At 35.8% G+C, this 22,616-nt stretch overlaps 2 protein-coding genes across 2 annotated transcripts in view; both read right to left on the minus strand.

The window, feature by feature from the left end:
- camk2a (calcium/calmodulin-dependent protein kinase II alpha) overlaps window positions 1–6,502 on the minus strand; it is a 77,998-nt gene extending 71,496 nt beyond the window's left edge. The window contains exon 1 of the mRNA XM_084137636.1: window positions 6,317–6,502. The gene's annotated coding sequence lies outside the window, so the exon portion shown is untranslated. The remainder of the gene's footprint in view (window positions 1–6,316) is intronic.
- A 7,626-nt stretch (window positions 6,503–14,128) lies between these two features.
- cdx1b (caudal type homeobox 1 b) lies at window positions 14,129–20,397 on the minus strand. The gene is made up of 3 exons (XM_084138006.1): window positions 19,897–20,397; window positions 17,432–17,580; window positions 14,129–14,723 (listed from the first exon to the last, which is right to left on the minus strand). Exons 1-3 carry the CDS (start codon window positions 20,306–20,308, stop codon window positions 14,526–14,528), a joined length of 759 nt encoding a protein of 252 aa, XP_083994132.1. The 5' UTR covers window positions 20,309–20,397; the 3' UTR covers window positions 14,129–14,525.
- Between the last annotated feature and the right edge of the window lie 2,219 nt (window positions 20,398–22,616).

Consider the following 22,616-nt stretch of genomic DNA (forward strand, 5'->3'; position numbering starts at 1 on the left):
CAACCAAAGCGGTGTGTTTTGCACAGGATCTCTTGTCGTCAGAAAAGCCCCAAAAAGAAAGAAAACCTGACAGTGGACATGTTCCTGAGGATAGTATGGAATCCTCTAAAGAGAACTTGAGCCAGTAGTAAAAATATATGTAGCCTACTCACCAGGTTGTTGAAGCACCTCCACTAACATTTATCTTTTTTCACACTGTCGTGATCGTCCCTCTAGGAAACATCATAAAGGCAGGAGTACTGCCATAGCACCACAAATCTTTCCTTCATTGCACCAATACTATCGTCTCTCTTTAGTTTCGCCATGATTGAAAACTGTGTACAGAAGAGCTTCTGTGCTCCTAGTGGTCATCGCCACAGATATAACAGAACCCGTTGTGGAGGACCGGAAAAAAATGAAGCATGCTAGTCTGTCTGTTGCGACATTGTGAAGCATTACAGATGTGGCGTCAGTTGCCGTCCTCTATGACACACTATACGAGATAAAACCATTATCGGAGGGAAAGCGTGACAGAGCCTGACAGAACTGAAGGAGTGGAGGGAGGAGATTCAGCCGAAGGCCAGGAAGTCTGTGGTGCAGGCAGAGTAACAACTGACCAAGGTGGAGCCAGAGGGATGAGGGAGCCCGGTGGAGCTGTGAGGACAACGGCCCCAGGTGGAGCCGAGGGGGCGAGGAGCCAAGGTGGTGCCAACTGATCGACGGCCGAGGTGGAGTGACCGGCTTAGTGGAGCCAGGGGATCTGCACAGCAGAATTGGGTAAACTGAGGAGGAGCCGAGGGACTAAAGGAGCCAGCGGAGGAGGGCCGAGGTACTGGCTGTCTTAGGTCTTAGGTAGAGGATGTGGGAGAGGGAGGCTAGGTGGGACCATCAGAGATGAAGGAGACTTGGAGCTGGGCGGGACCAGCGGTGACTGGAGGCTTTGGGGTAAAAGCCTCCTACCTCTGATTACTTCTACTTCTTCAAATAACTCAGAGGCTCCGGCTCTGGGATTGGCTCAGGCGCTGGCTCTGGCGCTGGCATCACGGCAGTCTCAGGCTCAGTGTCTGAGGTGGGCTCAGGCATCCTCTCCTTTGGGGGTTTGGTTGGTGGCAGGCTGGGCTCTGAATCCGGAGTGGGGCTGGCATTGGCCTCCTCTACGAGGCCGATGGTGAATGGGGATCCATTATTCGCCAGCACCCACTCTAAGAAACTATCGAAATTCCCCCGAGGACCGTTCACGGGAAGGCGTGCCTTGGACCACTCGTTGAGGCTTGTATGAAAAAATATGCAGAGCGAGTGGTCCGGATAGTGGGTGAGGCATGCCAGATATATATATATATAAAAAAAAAACATGTGGTCTTTGCTCCAACAAGAACAGGTGTGCTGCAGGTAAATCCATGGTTATAAACGCTGCAAAAATCGTTTCTTTAGGTTTGGTATTTTGTCAGCATTGGTCGTAGTCAAAGCCTGATGATGGAGAGTAAGAGAAACAAACAGTCTTTAATCATAAATCCAACAGATTACACATTTAAGAAACTCAGAAATACATTTTACAACAAAAATAATCATAGACGAAACACTGAACAAAAAGAAACTAAGGGCTTAAATACACAAGGAGGCTAATCTACAGAACAGTACACAGGTGTGCAACATAATCAGAAACTATGGAAACAAACAATGACATAATCAGTAACCAAAGAAACTAACAATGACTGGTAACAGGAAAAGAGGAACAAAACCAAACTAAAACATAATGAAAATAACATACTCCTGACAATAACATAATTTAGAGAAAACAGAGAAGAGATCTTTACATGAGAAATTCTCAATGCCTCCTCAATTACCAAAATGTTCAAACGTTTTTTTTTTTTTTTTTAAAACCCCAGATGGCAAAAGCTAGAATCCAACCATATATCTGATCCTGAAATTTCATCTGAATCAAGTACCATCAATTTAGTAATCTGTGCTCCCACATGTGTAAACTGCACCCTAAATTTCACAATCTTCTATAGTTTATACCATATCTGATATGATACTGTATGATCTGATGTGATTACCATGGTTACAGGTCATTATTTCCAATGTTACTTTTATTGACTGTTTTTTGTAAGACAATCATTTAGCAGACGCTTTATCCAGAGACTTAAAACTTAAAATATTTCTCCCATTTACCTATTGCAAACACATCTGTAATGTTTCATCAGTAAAACCCCCTTCACTCTCAACAAAACTAAAAATAATGCCCACACTATTATGCACATCAGTCTGACATGTAGTGTCGTCTCCATGACAACCAAGTCACTTACACCCAAGCTGCATCATAGCAACCAGTCACTGTCACAGACACACAAACCTTCCATTTGACATTCTACTGTAAGTTGCCAGGTTGCATTCATTTTGTGATTAATAATTTGCTTTGCAGTACTTTTGTTTGGGATTTTATTTCTGTCTCCTTTGGGGATTACATTAGCCATCCACTTTACAGTCAGACATTTTCACAAAAAATTTAAGATGGCAACAGTTAAAATTTACACAACAGTTGCCAAATCTTGAGCTGTCTTTGATTCGCAATGGGTTTAAGATTGATTAAATCAATATATTATCATGAAGGAATTTTATATTAATATTATTGTGCTGTAATATTATAGGTATTTGGAGTAGCTGCTTTTTTGTTGTTATTTATTATATATCAGCGTAAAGGTATAGATCATATTAATATTGCTCTGTCCTGTTTGTCCTTCCTCAGAGTGAAATTTTGTAGTCATTTTTTTTTTTACAAAACATGTAAGAGACATAATTGCTGCAAACATTGAGCTGTGAATTAATAAATGCTTGTTGACACAAACTATTATTATGTCTTTTTTTAAGGGTAACAATCACGAGTACTCAAGTAACTCTGGTATTGTTTTGACAAGTAACTGGAGTGAATCAGTAGTCATGTAACTCCTAGCCTCAGCTCATCAGAGCTGTTTTAGCAGCAAAAGGAGTTCCTACACAATATTAGGCAGGAGCTTTTAATGTTGTGGCTGATAAGTGGAGAGTCCATACTGGACCAGTGGTTCTGAACCTCACCGTCCACAACAATATTCAAAGGCCCATGAAATTTCCAGGTTTTTTTGTGACTTGCTGGATAAGGCTTAAGAAAAAGGATTTTATATATATATATATATATATTTTAATAAAATATTTTATTATGTTTAAATAAAATATTTTAGAGCTTGGCTAAAACATGTGTTCATTATAGACTGACCATGGAGTTTTACCATTAATTTGCATAACATTTCCAGATCTAAAAATCAATAGAAATCAACTTTTAAAGTTGGGCTACCTCATATAGCCTATAAAGGTTTTCCAAGACCATGGAAGCCCTGATTCTTTCAAAAAAACACAGTTGTTGAGAGGATGAATTATTTTAAATTCTTGATTTATATCATTTTAAATAAGATTATGTAAATGTACAGGCCAACCCCTCTACAAAAAGTGTTGGCCTCCAAATAATCGTCACCCCTGCAGTACTTTATAGTAGAAAACATAAATGTTCTTGTTGTAGCACCACCTAGAGTTGGACAAATTTCATTGCACCTCTCTGATTAGTGGGTAGAATTTGAAAGCATCCCGGCAAGTTTTTGCTGTGTGGATGTCATGTTCTCAGACACTTTTGGGTGGGTTTGGGGGTGACAAAACAAAACAAATATTACAAGTTGCAATTATTAGTCCAAGCACATGTGAAGGAAGTGTAATGAATGGGCTGTGCAGTAAATGTATTTGTTAGCACACCCGCCTCCCATGTCCACTGTCACCGGGCCAAGCAGAAGCAAAAGCATGACCAAATTTGACTATCCATACTAGATGCTGTAGACAATGTTGTGTTGGTGTATCCTATGGCTCCCTCTAGTGGAGAATATTAATATTTAGCTGATATTGGATAATATTGTAATTTGTCATTCACAGTTGAGTAATGGCCATCCTACCAAGTTTGGGATGGGAATTGGGATGCCCAGATGCTTTCAGGACATAATGATAATAATACAAATAAAAATAATATCTTAACCTGTTAGAAATCCAATAAAAAACTTGTTGCATTCATAAGGTGTGGTAGTTTGTTTTTTGCGTTTCATGGTGTTTACTCGTGTGAAATTAGCCAACAAATATTTTAAACAGCTTTTTAGAGAGGAAGACTTTTCTATAATAACTTCTAACGTTACAGAGAAATATATTTTCCTGTAATGCATCTGCGATACTCTTACTTATAAAACTGAACTTTTCTGCTTTATTTAGTCATAATAGGCAACACCCAACAAAATAAATCCAATCATATCTGCTAGGAAATTCATTGGATGAAAGTTATTTTGATAACTATTTATCTACCGTTAACCTGTGCCAAGTTTGTTGAATTTCCAGTCAATGGGAGTAAGTTAATCAGAAAACTACAATGGTGGGGAAACATACAGATGGAACCATACAATTTGTGGGGTGATTATAGCCTGTTGCTTATTTTAGCTCCACCCTATTATCCTGTGTGTTTATACCATGTGATTTTGACAAGCGTTCTGAGATGTGCAATTGTGTTTCAGTAAACGCACAGATATGAAGTATTTCCTTCCGGGTCTGTTGACCCTGTTACAGTTCCATATCACTGGGTCAGATTGTTTCATTTATTTCTGAAAGATTGTGTATTTTCAGCTCTTAATGTCTAAATTTCTGTCGCACAGATTCTTTGAAGGCTGACACATTAGTGACTCTGCTGAAGGACTGTGCTATACTTCTAATTCTTCTCCTGACCAGAACGAACTTACAAGCCTACTTATTTTATGTATTAGAGAAATCAAATACATTGGCGAGCCGCCCAAACAAATGCTCAGCCAAATACAATTTCCAAAAGTTGTGCGACAGTCAATTACTGTTTGTGGATACCATAGAAATGAATGAGTGCCATAAAGTGAATCCTACCTGTCATTAAACTATGTGAATATAATATAAAACATATATCCACAACGTGGATATTTTGGGGATATTTAATTTTTATTCTATCAATCAATAAATTCCACTAGAAAAAAACCTTGTTGTATTATTTTATTTTAATTTAATACTGTGAAGCTGCTTTGATACAATCTGTATTGTGAAAAGCGCTATACAAATATACTTGATTTGATTTGATTTGGTAAAACAGCATTTTTTAAGCATTTTAGTTTAAGTTTAATGAAGATTAGTGTACTGTAGCTTGTAAAACCTTTAAAATATCTAGGTTTATTTTAGGAGATTCTGCAAAACTTCTATATAACTGTGGCATAGAGGTTTGGGCAAACTCAAGTAAAGTAGTCTGACCTAGGAAAATTGGCTTCTTCGCACTTTATTTAAACTTTTTATTGAATATTTATTACATATTTTGTATGTATGTTGTGAAGTTGTGCCTGGAGTGTAAAACTAATGTACAAGTTCCACCTTTCAAGACCTTATACAACACTTAAGATAAGACCTTAACAACACTTGCATGTACTCTGACAAGAGTATACATTTAATCTAGAACACACCAGTTGCTCTGAATCCTTTTGAGTATCAGACTACAGAACATTCAACACCACTGATAGTTCTGAAGATGGTAGTTCACTTCTGTCCCCTTACAACATGCTAAGCCACACACTGACCTACCAAAAAAAAAAAAAAAAAAAAAAAAAAACGCTATTCTGTTCTGCAGATAATCTATCTTTGCAATACAACTGAGGAACAGATCATCAGCGATAAAAAGGTTTCTCTCTCTCATAAGCCCAAAACAATTATTAATACTCAACCAACTGGCACACTAAAGCAGCACAAACATCAGGAAACATTGAAAATACAGATCATGAAGAAACCCAAGTGTGTTTTGTGCACTTTTAGAGGCCAGATGCTCGTCACCATCTTGTAATTTTCTTCGCTAATCCATCCATGAACTATGAACCCAACTATTAAGAGATATCTTCTGGCCAGGTTATCAGACATTTGAAATATTACTTGCACTACTTGCACTTCTTTAGCCAATAACTGTGATACTCAACAAGGATTCTTGTTAGAATTATTTGCCTCTAATTCTGTTCATTAAAATAAATAAAGCGGTCAAATTTCTGCAATATGATCACACTGGAAACCATAAAGGATATATGAGCAATATCACAGGAGTAGCAGTGAGATATGGCTGTATCAGCACGGCTGTGATTCAGAGAGCTGTAGTTAATCACATCTGTGCTGATATACAGCCATATCGCACGACTACGAGTGTGATTATAGCCTAACATTGCTTTTATAGCCTACAACAGTTCGACAGCACACGTGTGTAAATAAATAAGAAAAGAAAAAAAACCTCTTTTGTGCAGAACTACTTCCTTCCGGAGTACTTCCAACGGAGGAACGTTGAGTCATTGACTACGTTTACATGCAGCCATGTGATATTATATCCAAAAGTTCAGTTTGAATTCCGCTGAGGAAAGCGATTTGTTCGTCGTCGTCCTTCCCATGACAGCGCTAAAACAACTTCATTTTCTGACTCAATCATAAAAGTCTTTTCCGCCATCTAATGGCGTAATAATTTAACATTCACTGAAGTCCATCTCAGAATCACTAACGGACCCTTTCTCAGTCAATACCAAACACGGCATATTATTTATATAAAGTAATATATTTATTGAACAACAATATTTAAATGAACAACAATAGCCATTATAAAAGACAATAGGAAATAAACACAAGGAAACAATTCAGTCAAAACGTACAAAAGCAGCAATCTGCTACAGGATTTAAAAAGCTATGAAACTTATGTTATGAAAGTTAAAGTTATTAAAGTTATGAAACTTAATTTTCCCCTTAACCCAAACCGATTTGTTCTGGAACATGTAGCCTAATAGATTATTAAGACCAAAGATTGCCCGTTTGATTTGGCCTACCCCAAATGAATTACATCTCATGTTTAACCACTATCTACATTCAAATAATAGAAACAGTCATACTAGCAGCAGATGAAATCCTTTTCCAATTTAATTTCAAATAACTCAATTTTTTTTTTTTTTTTTTTTTTTTTACATGCAAGAATGAACTTGATTTGGTGTGAATCAGACCTATATGATCTGAATTTCTTGCAACTAAGATTATTGAATATGTAAAAATTTTCCATCACTGCATCTGTCCTTCTCTTCCCCTGCCTCTGTCTGCACTTCTTGAGCTGATAGAAGAGATAATATCACAAACTGTTGACTAATTTCAATATTGGGGGTTAAGTATCCATACATCGATTTTCAAAACTGCTTGTCCTGTGTAGGGTCACTGGGATGCTGGAGATTGTCTCAGCGCCTTGAGCCTAAAGCGGGAGACACCCTGATGGACCAGTCCACCACAAGTTATAAAAAGTAGGCCTACTTCTATAAAACTCAGTAGATTGTAAAGGAAATATGACTGACTGTGGAAAAATGCCAGGCCTAATGTGTTCTGTATGGCCAAACAAATTTAAATATGTCAATGCTGTGACTTTAAAATAAGATATATGATATATTTTGATATATGTTTTGTCCACTGGACGGCACTGTTTTACCAAACTTGACTCGTACCTTTAAAGCATAATACACAAGTTCCCTTTGGATATTCAAGTTCCCTTTGGATATTCAAGTTCCCTTTGGATATTCAAGTTCCCTTTGGATATTCCTGTCCCCTTCACAAACTAGTCAGGTTTCCTCAAGGTAATGGTGGTGATGATGACATATAGCTTAGTAAATAGTTTAAATATATAGTGATAATACTAATTTGTAGATCTGTAACATGAAAACTTTTTTGCAATTTTGTCTACCATCCAAATAGTCACCAAAAAGAGGTCAAATAACTTTTGTCTACGCAATTTCACAGGTAAAAGTTAACCAAACTTGACATTTTTGTAAGCTGCGATGACACTTAAGGCTTTTGCATGCAACCATGCAGTTTGTACTTATGTGTTACCTTTCTGAATTCAGTCTTCAGTCTTACCTTTAGATTCTCAAATGGTCAATTGTTGAAACTGAGTTTAGTGAACACACACATTAATCAAGCTATTCAGGATTGCTTGAAAATACACATCAAGCTGTGCTAAAGCAGGTTGGAATAAACTTTGCAGGACAGTGGGTCATTGGAGCAGGACTGAAGACCTTTGATTTACAGCATGAAAGGTCTTCAACCCTTTACGGAAGTGAAGTGACGAACGTGTGACTGCACACTCGAGTGGTGATTAGATATTAATGCAGAAATAGTATAGGGATATGATCCTACTTTACGAAAAAGTTTATCGGGGAACGCATATGCCCCTAATCCTCACTTCCATCCGGGTCACGGCACCAAATGTAACCGGTCCTACTCGACAACCGATCAATTAAACGCTTTGCGATAGGATTCATAAATATTTTATTTCTAGTAGTAGCCTATGTAAACAGTCTTAATGTCAAGAGTTTGTAAGCAATTTATTGGGATGCGCTGCTTGATGACATTAAGCCCACGTTCTTACAAAACTTATAAAGCAAAAAAAGCTAAATCTTCTTTCTCTGTCTCTGTTCAAATGAATGCCCAGCTCAGTACAGCTAATGCAACGCTCTAATAAAATGATCATTTTTCCCCCAAAAATGTGTCACTAATAAATTGTCAGTGAGTAATTCGGCTGTGACTATTATAGTATATATTAAAATAAAAATATTCTTATTAGGTCACACTTTATATTAGGTGTAATTAACTATGTACTAACTCTTATTGTGTTGATGTTGTATTGTGAATCGTGAAAACCTTTGAGGTGCTATTGAGGTGGAGACGGGTTAGTTTAGGGACAGGTTGGTATGGTTATGTTTAAGGGTGAGTTAAGGTGTAAGGGAAGGTCAACAGTGTAATAATACATGCAATTACAGAAATTAATTACACCTGTAATTACAAACAGTAATTACAATGCAAAAGTACAATGTAAAAACATGCAAGTACACAACTTACACCAATTATTGTTATTAACCTATTATTATTATCATCATTAGGCCCCATATTATTATTATTATTATATTATTATTATTATTATCTCAGAAGCTGGTTCAGACTTCCAAGAGCCTAACATTTGCTTTAAAAAGCTACAATATAGTTTACTTGAACTAAACCTGCTCTCAGTCAAGTTTAAAATCACAGACTTTGAGATGCGATTTTTATGGAAATGTACGAGGCGAGTTTTAAAGAACGGAGGATTGTATCTAAACCAAATGAAATCTAAATAATTTAGTAATCCAGGTACAAAGAAAAGGGTCCTAGTCCTGGATGATCAGCATTTTGACCTCTGACCTCTGACATCCGCTGTGAGGCAGAAACATCAGTCAGTTAAAACTCTGCATTTGAAAAGGAGTATAGAGCAGTTATATATAATATTACTGTTATATAAATATTACTCTTTTCTATGTGCCTTGACGTTTAAGATGTGTGTTTACTTGTACTACATTTCTAATTTGAGCTTGTGGGTTTGCAATTGCTATTATTTACTATTATTATATAGCACTGCATTTCCCACGGTGATGAACAACCGTATTACTACTGCACTAGAAGTGCTGTGAGAAATGATGTTCAGAATGACAGTTGAAGTCACACTGCTATTTTATTGATGTTAAAGTTTACTGAGCATTGTGCGGGTTAATCATTCACACTTCACATCTCGGAAACTGAGGTTTGTTTCTTGCACGTCTATCTTGGATTGCCAAACATGAACTTGTTTTGACATCGATATACATTGTCATGTTGAAATGCTGGAAATTATCAACAAAGGCAAAGGTTGATTATCAAGGTGAAGGATGAGGCTTTCAAAGAGACCCGAGAAAATTCACTCATACTACTATCAAAAATCTGATGTTTGATATCAAGGCATGTCACGATTATGCAATTTAGTAAACTATTTTATGCTTCCTCTTGGCCGTTCATCACTGTTGACAGCTATGGTGCAAAAACAATGTCCCAATTTATTACACTTCATTTTTCAATATATATATATATATACAGTACCAGTCAAAAGTTTGGAAACACTACTATTTTTAATGCTTTTGAAAGAAGTCTCTTATGCTCATCAAGCCTGCAGTTAAAAACAAAAACAAACAAAAAAAACAGTAATATTATGAAATATTATTACAATTTAAAATAATGGTTCTCTTTTTTTAATATATTTTAAAATGCAATTTATTTTTGTGATGCAAAGCTGAATTTTCATCAGCAAGTACTCCAGTCTTTGGTGTCTTATGATCCTTCAGAAATCATTCTAATATGCTGATTTGATACTCAGTTATTATCAATGATGGAAACAGTTGTGCTGTTTAATATATTTTTTTGGAATACTTTTTTCAGGATTCATTGATGAGTAAAACGTTAACAGCATTTATTCATAAAAACAGCATTTATTCAAAATAAAAACATTTCTAACAATATAAATCATTACCATCACCTTTTATCAATTTAACGCATCCTTGTTGAATTAAAGTACTAATTTCTTTAAAAAAAAAGAGTTATTCTTCCCAAACTTTTGAACGGTAGTGTATATTGTTACAAAAGATTTCTATTCTAAATAAATACAGTTCTTTTTAACTTTTTATTCATCAAATAATCCTGAAAAAAGTATCTCAGGTTATAAAAAAATATTAAGCAGCACAACTGTTTCCAACACTGATCATAAATCATCATATTAGAATGATTTCTGAAGGATCATAAGACACCAAAGACTGGAGTACTTGCTGATGAAAATTCAGCTTTGCATCACAAAAATAAATTACATTTTAAAATATATTAAAAAAGAGAACCATTATTTTAAATTGTAATAATATTTCATAATATTACTGTTTTTTTTGTTTTGTTTTTGTTTTAACTGCAGGCTTGATGAGCATAAGAGACTTCTTGCAAAAACATTAAAAATAGTAGTGTTTCCAAACTTTTGACTGGTACTGTATATATATATATATATATGGCTAGTGTTGACTTTAATAACGCACCTTCCACAAATAGGGTAAACAACAGGGCCTTGCTTTCTTGCTTTTTGTATTTTGTTTGATAATAAGATTATACAGCATTATTAAAAACTCAAGTTGTTTTTATGATGACAGAAGTATTTCTGTGAGTAAATTCCGCTGGGTTCAATGAAAAGGTGTCATAGGCACTTAACCATATCTGCTATTTATAGAGAGACACTAGAATCATTGCTTTACAGCTCCAGTGTTTATGTTGAATTATTCTCGCCATTATAGAGATTATTAGTGGGTATAACTATTGTAATTGAAAGTTTATGATACAATAGCCTCGTAAACAAGCTATATAAGTAATACTAGACGGGTAATGAGTTTGTTTAGCCTTTTTAAGTGAAGATAGACATGGGTATTCTTCTTTTATTATTTTTTACACTATTTGCCCAAATTAACTATTTATAGATAATCCTGTTAAATTGTAGGTTTTGAAAAGAGGTTTTAAGATGGGAAAACAAACATACAAATATTTATCTTCAACCTCAAATTAGGACTTTTTTGTGTGTGTGATAAATCAGTAGTTTCATGATACTTGGGTAATTTACTTATGATTTACAATTATTATTGTGATCGCTTCAAAAAAATCCCCTCCAACAAAAAAGCTTTGAAAACATCTTGTATTATAGAACAAGTTTTATGTAAATTGTAATTTTTCTTCTTCTTTTTATAATTATTAATTTTTCCTTTTCCCTGAATCCCCACATGTTCGTGATCATTGTTCTGTATTATTTTGTTTTGTACTGAATTATAATTATGCATAAAAAAATACATACAAAAAATAAATAAAAAAAGATAGATGTGATGGCATTGACTTTTTTTTTATTTTTAACTAATCACAATTAATCTTCTTCCATCTAGACACCATTTAGACACATGTTCAGTTTCTATTAATAAATGCATCAAGAAATTATTTGGACTTCCTAATATAAAAAGTGGTAGGCTAACACTTTACAATAAGGTTCATTAATTAACATTAGTTAACATGAACTAAGAATGAGCAATACTTCTACAGCATTTATTAATTTTAATTAATATTAGTTTCAACATTTACTGATACGTTATTAAAATCAAAGGTTGTATTTCTTAGCATTAGTTAATGCACTGTGAACTAACATGAACAAACAATGAACAGCTGTATTTTTATTAACTAACATTAACAAAGATTAATAAATACTGTAACAAATGTATTGCTCATGGTTAGCTCATGTTAGTTAATACATCAATGTTAACTAATGAACCTTATTGTAAAGTGTTACCGAAAAAGTTTTGTAGCTACTTCATTCAGAATTGCATATAAACAAGTTTTTGTTACTGTGGTGAGAATATTTTTACAACATGCCCCCAATAAAGTTTATGACATGAGGGAGCTATCAGCAAGCTTGTTTATACGCTTCTCCCCTCACCAGAAATGGAGCAATGATAAAGAAAATGGAACAATATAAGGTAACAAGACAGATTTACCAAATCATTTAAACATCTTTATTAGTTTTCTTAAATAAAACAGCGTATATTTAGAATCACTACATTTCTCTCATATGTATCAATCAATGTGTAATCAGGATACTTGTAGGATTTAATATATTGGTTTTGGTCCCCTGTGAGATGATTCAGAGATGGAGATCTGAAAGATATTGATCACAATGAAAACGTGAAATGTCTTCTTTCGTTTAGAAATCCACAAAGATGCAGATAATAGTGTTGAAGGCTGAGTGTGGGCATATGGACTCTGTGAATGGATATGTACGCAGGCAGATGTATATTGTTTGCTCAACAGTGGCTTTCGCTGGCCTTTGGACGCCACACCCTGGCTTTGTTAACGTGGTCATAAAACAGGTCCTGTTTCAGCGACGCCGTGGAGGAGATATGCAATGCCCGTCAAGCTGAGCTTCTCTGTCACACCATTGATAAGAGAGTCCAGAGTGTGCTTGATAATGAAATAGCTCACAGTTTCTCGGTGTGCGCTCGTCTCTTATCCAGCGATGCCGTTACACTGAGCAAACAGCGCGAGCTCCGGCTCGAGTGATGTCTGTTCCCTAGTGGATCTCAGACTAGACAGGTCCTCTCCTCTGGCCCTGTTCACACCTGGTGTTACGGTGTGTTTTAGTCTATCGGATCACAAGTGGACGACTCTAAATACAGGCGTAAACAGGGTCTAAAACGGCTTTGAGCTCGTCCACTTTCTCCACTTCCAGAGGGAGTTGAAAACACATTAGACCGGATTGCTGTCGTAGTGTAAACGCTCATGTGATCGAGTGTGTTCAAACAGCCACTAAAAGACCGTCATCTCTCCGTAAAAATTATTACATAATTATAAAAATTAAACTTAATCAGCTGAAGACCCAAGTTTGGTTTGAAGAGAAAAAAGTTGATGCTCTCCGTATGTTTTTCCATCGTCTCCGGTCGCGTATTGTATGAGCTTTTTGTTATTTTGTCTTTTTGCAATTTTGTCCATTAGATTGAAAGATCTGAAAAAACACATACATTTACCCGCCCATTGACCCTCCCCTCGAAGAAATCAGGACAGAAGTGGTAGTTAATGCCACAACAGCATATTAATGCCAAGTGTAAATGCAGCATAGTGTCGGCCCAGATCCGAGCCACATCTGGTACATGTGGATTCAACGCGTGCCAGATGTGGGCCGGATCTGGGCCGACACTATGTTGTTGTATGGGTGAAAGTGGACAAAAGAGACAGATTAAAACACCAGGTGTAAACAGAAATGTATCTCCCTCATCTATGTGATATGATCGATCTTAATATCGTCTCAAAACGCATCTTAATATCAGGTGTAAACTGGGCCTGAGATGCTGCTCCAGCGGTGTTTTCTCTCTAAATGTGTGGAAACATCTGACATTTTCTCAGTGACCCTTGCAAACAGAAATTACATTTTAAAAGAATATTGAAAAACATTCAATAAAACTGACAAATAAGTGCTTGATGCGAACAGCACTGTATGTGTATTGTATTCTCAATACACTGTATTCTCCTTATGTATTTCACAGGGTGAAATTTGCCACTTGGCTGTAGATTAGCTCATATGTTATATATCTGTTAAGGCACAATTTAATCAGATATATTATAAAGAATAATTGGGTGGAAACGCTGCTCTCCTTGGCAAGTGTGAAATGAATCGATTTGCCACAATAAAACATTTATTTTATTAATACAAATTACTTTAGAAATACACAATTATTTTAATTCCGTTTCATAATCTCAAAACATCTTAAAGTTTACAATGATGAACAAAACAACAGCGGTAATAAAGTACTAAAATAAAGAAACCAACACGGCCAGAGAAATATTACACAACCTTTCAGATTTATGTTGCTTCATTTTACTTTGGAATGGTAGTTGACGACTTTTCATTTGTATTTTTCAATAAAACCCCATGCAGCAGACAGTCTTTTGTCACGTTTGTCACAGTTTCTTTTTCATCGCAACAAAGATGTGTTGATTTTAAAGTACCATGTGTATGTCTAAGTGTGAAAGGGCAGTATAAAAATATTAACAGTCAAAGTCTGCACATCCTTCTCTCTTCAGTACTCTTCTTTGATATTCATTGGCATAGGCGGTGAAACCAGGCCACCGCTGCTGCTGGTGACCATGGACATATTGCCTGGGAGAGATGATCCAGGAGGGGTTGGTGTGGTTGTGGACGCTGGCTGAGGCTGTTGCATCTTCTTTTTATTGACTTTCCTCTCTTTAGCACGCCGGTTCTGGAACCAGATCTTCACCTGTCAACAACATGCCATGAGTCATACTGGAAAAAAAAATTCCCTCGAGAGTTATTGAGGTAAAAGTTGTTTTCTTCTATATCTCACATTTTAGCAGTCTTTTTAAAGGGGACCTATTATGCAAAATTGACTTTTATATTGTTTTTGAACATACTTATGTGTCCGCAGCATCCTATTGTGGTAAAAATCCATTCACTCTGTTTGTTATTTTTTCCCCATAAATCTGAAACAGTGCCTCAAAATGAGCCATTCAGGAATGTGCTCCAATATAACATCACAATGGAACAAGCCCCGCCCACGATTGCAGACAGACTCCGCCCTATTCGCTTAGCTCCGCCCCTCAGTGAGCGGTACACAGTCCGCCATGTTTATCTCCTCGCCAGAGCATTTAACAGCAGCATTCAATAAATATATTCTCATTAAAGCTACTAAAGTTATTCAGTCAAGAGCAGTGAGTGATTTTCTGTTTTTATTTTGTTGTTTGAGTCAAATTAACATCAAATATGTGTATATTACGCTGCTTTTACTTTAATACACAGATCTAATATACACATGTGATTTCTTTGCCTGCTGTTTACGTTCATAGACACAACCGACTGTGTTTATGTGAACTCTGTGTGTTTTTGACAGTTTAAACGCAATAGAGAAATTAGTTTAATACTCACGGGACGTGCCATCTGACAGCCTGCTTCGGATGGACTTATACATTCAAAAAAACATATTAGTTTAAACTGATATGGCTTTAAAACGCAAATAATACCTTGAAGTACTGCAATGTCAGGTGAGCATGACCACGATAGAGATGATAACCAAAACCAAACAGATGTTTTGTTTTTAAATACAAGGAATGCAAAAAGTGCTGCGCGGGGTGTAAATTCAGTACTATCTCTGTGCTCTTTGGGTGTAGGGATGGTTCAGCTCATAAGAAAAAACAATCCCAGGCACTCGAGGCACACACATGGCCATGAAAGTATAAAGGCTTTTTTATATTTTTCTAAAAACAAATTACTTGAGTGCCTTGGATTGTTTTTTTCTTATGAGATGTTTTGTTTTGTTTAGTTTTTGGCAGAGTATCAGAGTCACTGTACAGGCTCCGCCCCCTTTCCAGAAGAGGCTCATTTGCATTTAAAGATACATGCACGAAAACAGCATGTTTTTCCTTCCTCTCAAAAATGGGAATTTACATTACATGATCTGTGGGGTATTTTGAGCTGAAACTTCACAGACACACTCTGGGGACACCTGAGGCTTATATTACATCTTGTAAAAAGGGGCATAATAGGTCTCCTTTAAAAGTAATGCGTTACCATATTGAATTACTCCCTAAAAAAGTAACTTATTGCATTAGTTGCTTTTTATGGAATGTAATGTGTTACGTTACTTTTGCATTACTTTTTTCTCACCTGGGCTGGGCTTGCTTATTTGTTTTTTCAAATACAAAAAAACAACAACAACAGTTATTTTTGGCAAATGTAAAGGCCTTTTCACAAAAGTGAAATGAATAAGCCTCACGCTGAAGGAAATGCATGTAAAGTGTGCAGCTCAAACAAACCCTTCAGCTGTGCTGCCATTTTAACCCGATCTCACAGGAAGACAAAAGTATTGTACGAGGTGGTGATTTCGTATAAATTCTAACTATGTGTTTGAAAAAAGTCATTATGCAGGACCACCCATAACCCCGCCCCTAAACACACCCGTCACTGGGGTCTAAACAGATCGTACGCAAACGTACGAATGAGACTGTACAAATTAGCCACCAATTCGCCAAAACGTAAAATAGTTACGAAATGCTGTGAGATTGTGTTGGCCATTCTGGATCGCAAAAGAATAGGACAGGTTCAGCAATAAAAACAAACATGAAATACAAACGTGATGTTCATCTAAAGTAATTTTTGCTTATTAGTATGGTTGAATTGGATCATCGAAGGTCAGCAGCAAAGACATTTAGTCAATAAAGTGAGATTAAATACATAAAGTATATTTGTATTACTGAACATTTATGTTTACATATTATATTCACATATTATGTGAATCACATTTTCCAGATTCACATAATATTTAGTGTTTGCATTTCATATTGGTTTTATTTATATTGAGGAATAATGAATCTGCTTTTGTGCAAGTGAGATTAATAATTGTCTGCTCACATTTAGTCAATAAAGTGAGATTAAATACATAAAGTATATTTGTATTATTTAACATTTATTTATTTATGAACTGTCTTTGTTCATTTTGAAGAATACTGAATCTGTTTTTGTGCAAGTGAGATAAATAATAACCTGTTAATATTTCAGTCAATAAAGTGAGATTAAATACATAAATTATATTTGTATTATTGAACATTTAATTATTCAAGATTTACATAATATTCAGCGTTTGTATTTCATATTGTTTTTTTTATTCATTTTGAAGAATACTGAATCTGTTTTTGTGCAAGTGAGATGAGTCTCAACATGGGGACGGGAGAGCTGTCAGTCAATGCGTGGGAACACAAAGTAACTTGCATAACTTTTTTGAAAAAGTAACTCAGATATTTTGTTGTAAATTAAAAAGTAATGTTACTTTGCTAGTTACTTGAAAAAGAAATCTGATTACTTGTAATGCGTTACCCCAACACTGCATATGAGTAATCATAAACTAGTTAGATATGCATGATTAGGCTAAGATTATGATATCATATTCCTGTAGACTGTATGAAAGCAGCTGACCTGTCTCTCTGACAGACTGAGTGTTGTCGCCAGCTCTGCTTTTCTTCTTATTGTGATGTAACGACTGTAATGAAACTCTTTCTCCAACTCCAGACGCTGATGGTCCGTGTACACTACCCGGTATTTGTCTTTTGTTCTGGTCTTTCCTCCTAAAAGAAAAACACCACAGCAACTTCATTATTAATTAATAATCGAGTGAAAATGTAAACTCAAAAATTGTAAATCAGTCCCTTTAAGAATTCATTCTACACTCTCTTTGATGAATCTTTTTTCACTTCACATAATAGAAGAATATTTTTTGTATGGCATAGAATTCACTGTAAATCTGGTTCCTTCCGAGGCTTTTCTCTCGTAAACATCGCGTGGCGTTCATCAAATTGACTATAATTAATGATAATGTGATCAAAATAAAGGGTCTTTTTGAGTTAATGCAGTAATGTGTTTATCTTCTCTATTAAAAAGTAACTATGGGAACATAGTGTTTGCTCCCTTAATCAAGCCAATCGTTAAGAGCACACATATATAAAACACCAAGATGTCCATGTTATAAAGGTCTTTGGTATCGTGTCTCTATATTTCAAACTTAGTTTACCCTGTCAGTGGCAAGAGGGGACTTAAGTGGCCGGCAGGTTAAATATTAAAACACACACACGGCGAAGGGAAGGACGCCGCCTGTCTAGGGCAACAGACACACAGGGAGGAACTCCAGATAATTAGCTTCTCATCCATATAGCATATTCATCCAAAATCTCACCAGAGACCATAATCTCTAGTTATCATTAACTCAGCCGAGCAACTCTCACAATCCTCCATTTTAAAGCCAGTTATTTCATTGTGATGTATAAAATTGAGGACGTTAATGAGCTAATAATACTTTATTTGTGCGTGGTTGGCTCCAGATTTTTGACAGTTCGGTTACTGAGATGTATGTTAATGTTTAGTAATTAAAAGTACTGTCTTGAGGAATTGCCTCAAGATTCTAGTTTTATGGCATATCCATGTTTTCATATTAAAGACTGTGAGTGAAATAGTGTTCACACGGACATTACCACGCATCTGAGTATATGTCCAACTAAATGTACGACTTTTTCCCTGCTTTTCTATGATGTCATGGCATGGAATTAATTAATGAGAGTCATTGTTGGTCCCTAAAGTTTCCTGAAATATCAAAGTTATTACTGCATATACTGAGATAATTCCAAATCTCATTGTTTCCCATCTGATGGAAATATTAGGTCCAACTGTACATGTAAACATATTAAATGTTCTCAATTTATATTGCATTTTCCATTTTTTATAATCCACCGAGATCCGCCGAATTTAAGTTTAAGCAATTGATCTAAGTGTGGACATAATCTCATTAATTATTGCATGACTATCTTTTTATTTATTTTTATTTACTGCTTTTTCACGGTTTATTTAAAAAACATCCTTACTGCTATTTCAGGTAACACTTTATTTTACAGTTTCATTGTTACGCATGTTACATTTAGTTACTGTAGTAATAACAATAAATTGTGCATAATTACATGCAACTAACCCAAACCCTAAACCATACCAAACCCTAATCCTAACCATATAGTAAGTACATGTAGTTAATTATTATTACTCAGTACTTAGGCCTAAATGTATAATTACACTGTAACAATGACACCTTAAAATAAAGGGTTACACTTTAATTATAAGTACTGAGTAATATTAAGTAACTACTACATGTACTTACTATATAGTTAGGATTAGGGATTGTTTTAGGGTTAGTTGCCTGTAATTATACATGATTTTTAGTAATTACTAGTAACTGCTTGTAATGTAACAATGACACTGTGAATTAAATTGTTACCAAATAAAGTGTAACCCTATTTTAGTATGTTGTTAATTACACGTGCGCATCCGTGTATTCAACAGACTTCTCGGCATCCAGGCATAAAAAAGAACAAAGAGTGACATCAAAGCAAAGGGACTCACACACACACACACACACACACACACATCTCTATTAGCATGACAAACGCGTGAATGCAGAGGAGTTTTGTCAGCTGTAAAACTGTGGCCGTGGCGCCGAGCTCACCAGTTTCGACGTTACATATGGCATATAGGCTGGAATTGAACTTATTTAAAGTGGCTTTTTGCGAACCCGATAGTCATGTCAACACGATCTCATGAAAATGCGTAGGCCTATCTATATTACGAATTGTATTTATCGTGCAATTTATACGCAACAAGTTTTTTACGTGCATAAGATACGCCCTGTAAACCCCTTGGGTAGGATTAGTGGTGTGGAGTGTGCGTACACACACGCCATAAAGTGCGTATCATATGCACGTAAAAAATCTTTTTTGCATATAAATTGCACGATAAATACATTTCGTGCTATAGGTTATGCGTCTCTATGATAATAATAATAATAATCATCATTGACTTATACTTTTTAAAGTGCAATAATTGCATTCAGATTTGAAGTGCACCTGAGTTTGACGGGGGCGCGCTCCGACGCATCCAGTCGTACGGGTTCCGTCTCTGCGAGTTCGGCGACAGCTGACCGGCTGACGAGGTTATGGACGATGGAAGAAGGCCCGACGATTGGACAGATGAAAACTCCGGAGGACTGAAGCCCAGCTGACCGGTGCCCGAAGCCGAAGGTCCGGTTCCCGGGCCATAAGATGTCCATTCCTCTCTCTGAGGAGGGTACGCGGGGTTCCAGGCTCCGGTTTGGCTGTGAGGGTCGTTGGTAATCCCAGGGACGTGATGGTATCCAGTGAAGTCCGGATACTGTGGAGGTGCGGTTACAAAACTCTGAGGGTTCAGGTTTAGGCTTGGGTGTCTCATGGAATTTGGGTACATGCTGGTGTCCTTCTCTAAGAGGTAACTCACATACATTTTCCCGCCTGATGACTCCAGTGCATAATATGCACCCGCACGATTGATCTTGGCTCCTCAGACCCAGGTTTCCCTATAACCTGACGGTTCGTCTACCTGGACAGATTCTCTGAACCCTCCAGCCTCAGTGCCTGCTAAAGGTTGCGAGGCTGACGTCACGTTTATGATGCCGATCATCACCCTCCCACGGTATCGAAACACAGCGGCGCATGAAAGAATGTAATGAGTTATTATATAATTATCCACTGCAAACATGTTCGTTGGCTCATTTTTAGGAAAATGTAAAAATGCTACCGTGAAAGATGTTATTGCATTTAAAGGCCTACATGTAGCCTCAATTACGTTTAAAAGTAAAATGTGGTTTATCTTTTCGTCTTGTTATATTTAACAAGAAAGTATCACTATATTTGTAAGATACATTATTGTTAAAAAACAAGTAAAAGGGTCAACTTATAGGGAAATAACCATTCACGAAATTCGCATGTTTAGAAAAAAATAAGTTATTCTATGCTTGTTTTTATATTGTGTTTGTAGGCTATTGTTTTTAGTGTCGCTTGTGCTCGGTCTTTGTTTTTATTGGTAACATGGCTGGAGAAAATAATTATCATAAACTTTAAGTCATAATGTGGCCTTCCAATATCATTTTACATTAAAAAAAGATTAGTTTAAATGGATATATTGGTAAATCAACATTTTATAATTAAATGACATGCCGTAATACAACTTTGTCACTATTTTAATAATAAGATTTTGCCAAACAAAACTACCAGTTTATACCATATTTCTTACAAAAATGTATTGCAGTGTAGCTATAGGCCTACTGTAGCCTTCATTGAGTAGGTTATATACAATATACAATTGTCCTATAATTACACACACACACACACACACACACACACATTTGATTATCACTGGATTTAAAACAAGGAGCAGCATCAGTGTGAACAAGGCAAAGATCATGGCCATAATATAATCATTTACATTTACGTCATTTTAGATTTTATGGGATGTGCGTTAAAATGTGACACATTTGCAGACACATTTTATAACACATTGGATGTTATAGAAAGATTATTTCAATGCTTATATTAGTAGGCCACACATGGAACGGGATTTCCTCAGTGTTCGATTCCGAACCTCGTCTTGTTCGAGTTCTGCTGAATTAAAACACGGAATGTGCAGCAGGTGTTCGATCCCGAACCTTCGCGTTAATCTGCGCAAGACGAAATTATCTGCGCAATCTGCGCAAGACGATATTTAGACAGCCTTAATTTGAAAATACTAGGCTACATATAGGTTAATGCTGAATATATAGCAGAGCTAATGTAGCCTATTTGTTAGTTCTGGACCTGGTTATGGCAAATGTCTGATTTTCAACAGATTTTACTAAAGTGTGGCTACATTTTATTTTTTATTTTTTTTACTGGAAAATCATCCAGGCTACTATAGAAATGTGTTTTCAATTTATGTAATCAGTGACAGTGAATAGGCATTGATGTCTATAGTACAAGTCTGTATTTTCAGCGATGTATAGCCTAATGGATATTTCTGCTGATGTTGAGCTCTCACTTTTCAAAGCGTGTTTTAGAAGAGAAGCGTCGGTGTCGGTGGACAGAGATACAATTAATATACCAAATTATATCAAGCCTCCATATCATCCAAAACATATAGGGCTACGGCCATAAAATATGACCTGTTTAATTTTTTTTTTTAAAAGATGGAGACGAATGAAACCATCATAAAGATATAAAATATAACATTTATAAGAAAGATATCAAAAGATTTATAAAGATAGGCTATAAAATAATGTGAGAGCTTTATAAAATGGCTTTATGAATAATCCACTGTGAGATCAAACATCTATTAAGAAAGTAAATGTTGATGTCATGTTAACTTTAAGACACCACACTGGACAAACGTGATTTTGAGAGAAACATCTGCAAATGTGTGTGAAGCTACATGCTGTAAATCATAATAATAATAAAAAAATATATATGATTGGAGTAGCTATAAGAAAATACTAGACTATTTCGGTCTTTCTACTTAAAAATCGCACGTTTAATCAAGCCATTTTTTAATTAGGCCACTTGTGAAATTTACTGCCGATTTCGTAGTGAAAATTGTTTTATTTTTTAGTGTAGTTATATTTAATCTGCGATGCGTCTCAGGCTGATTCTTCAGATAGTGCTACAGTCATTTATGATTGTGTAGGCATATGTGACAAACATTGAGTGCGTTTGTGGGCAAATAATTATATAATCGGTGTAGCTTTATTTAACTTCAGAGTTCGATTAGAAAAATTGCAGCT

Source organism: Abramis brama (assembly GCF_963993115.1).
Source record: "Abramis brama genome assembly, chromosome: 15".
Classification (NCBI taxonomy): Eukaryota; Metazoa; Chordata; class Actinopteri; order Cypriniformes; family Leuciscidae; genus Abramis; species Abramis brama.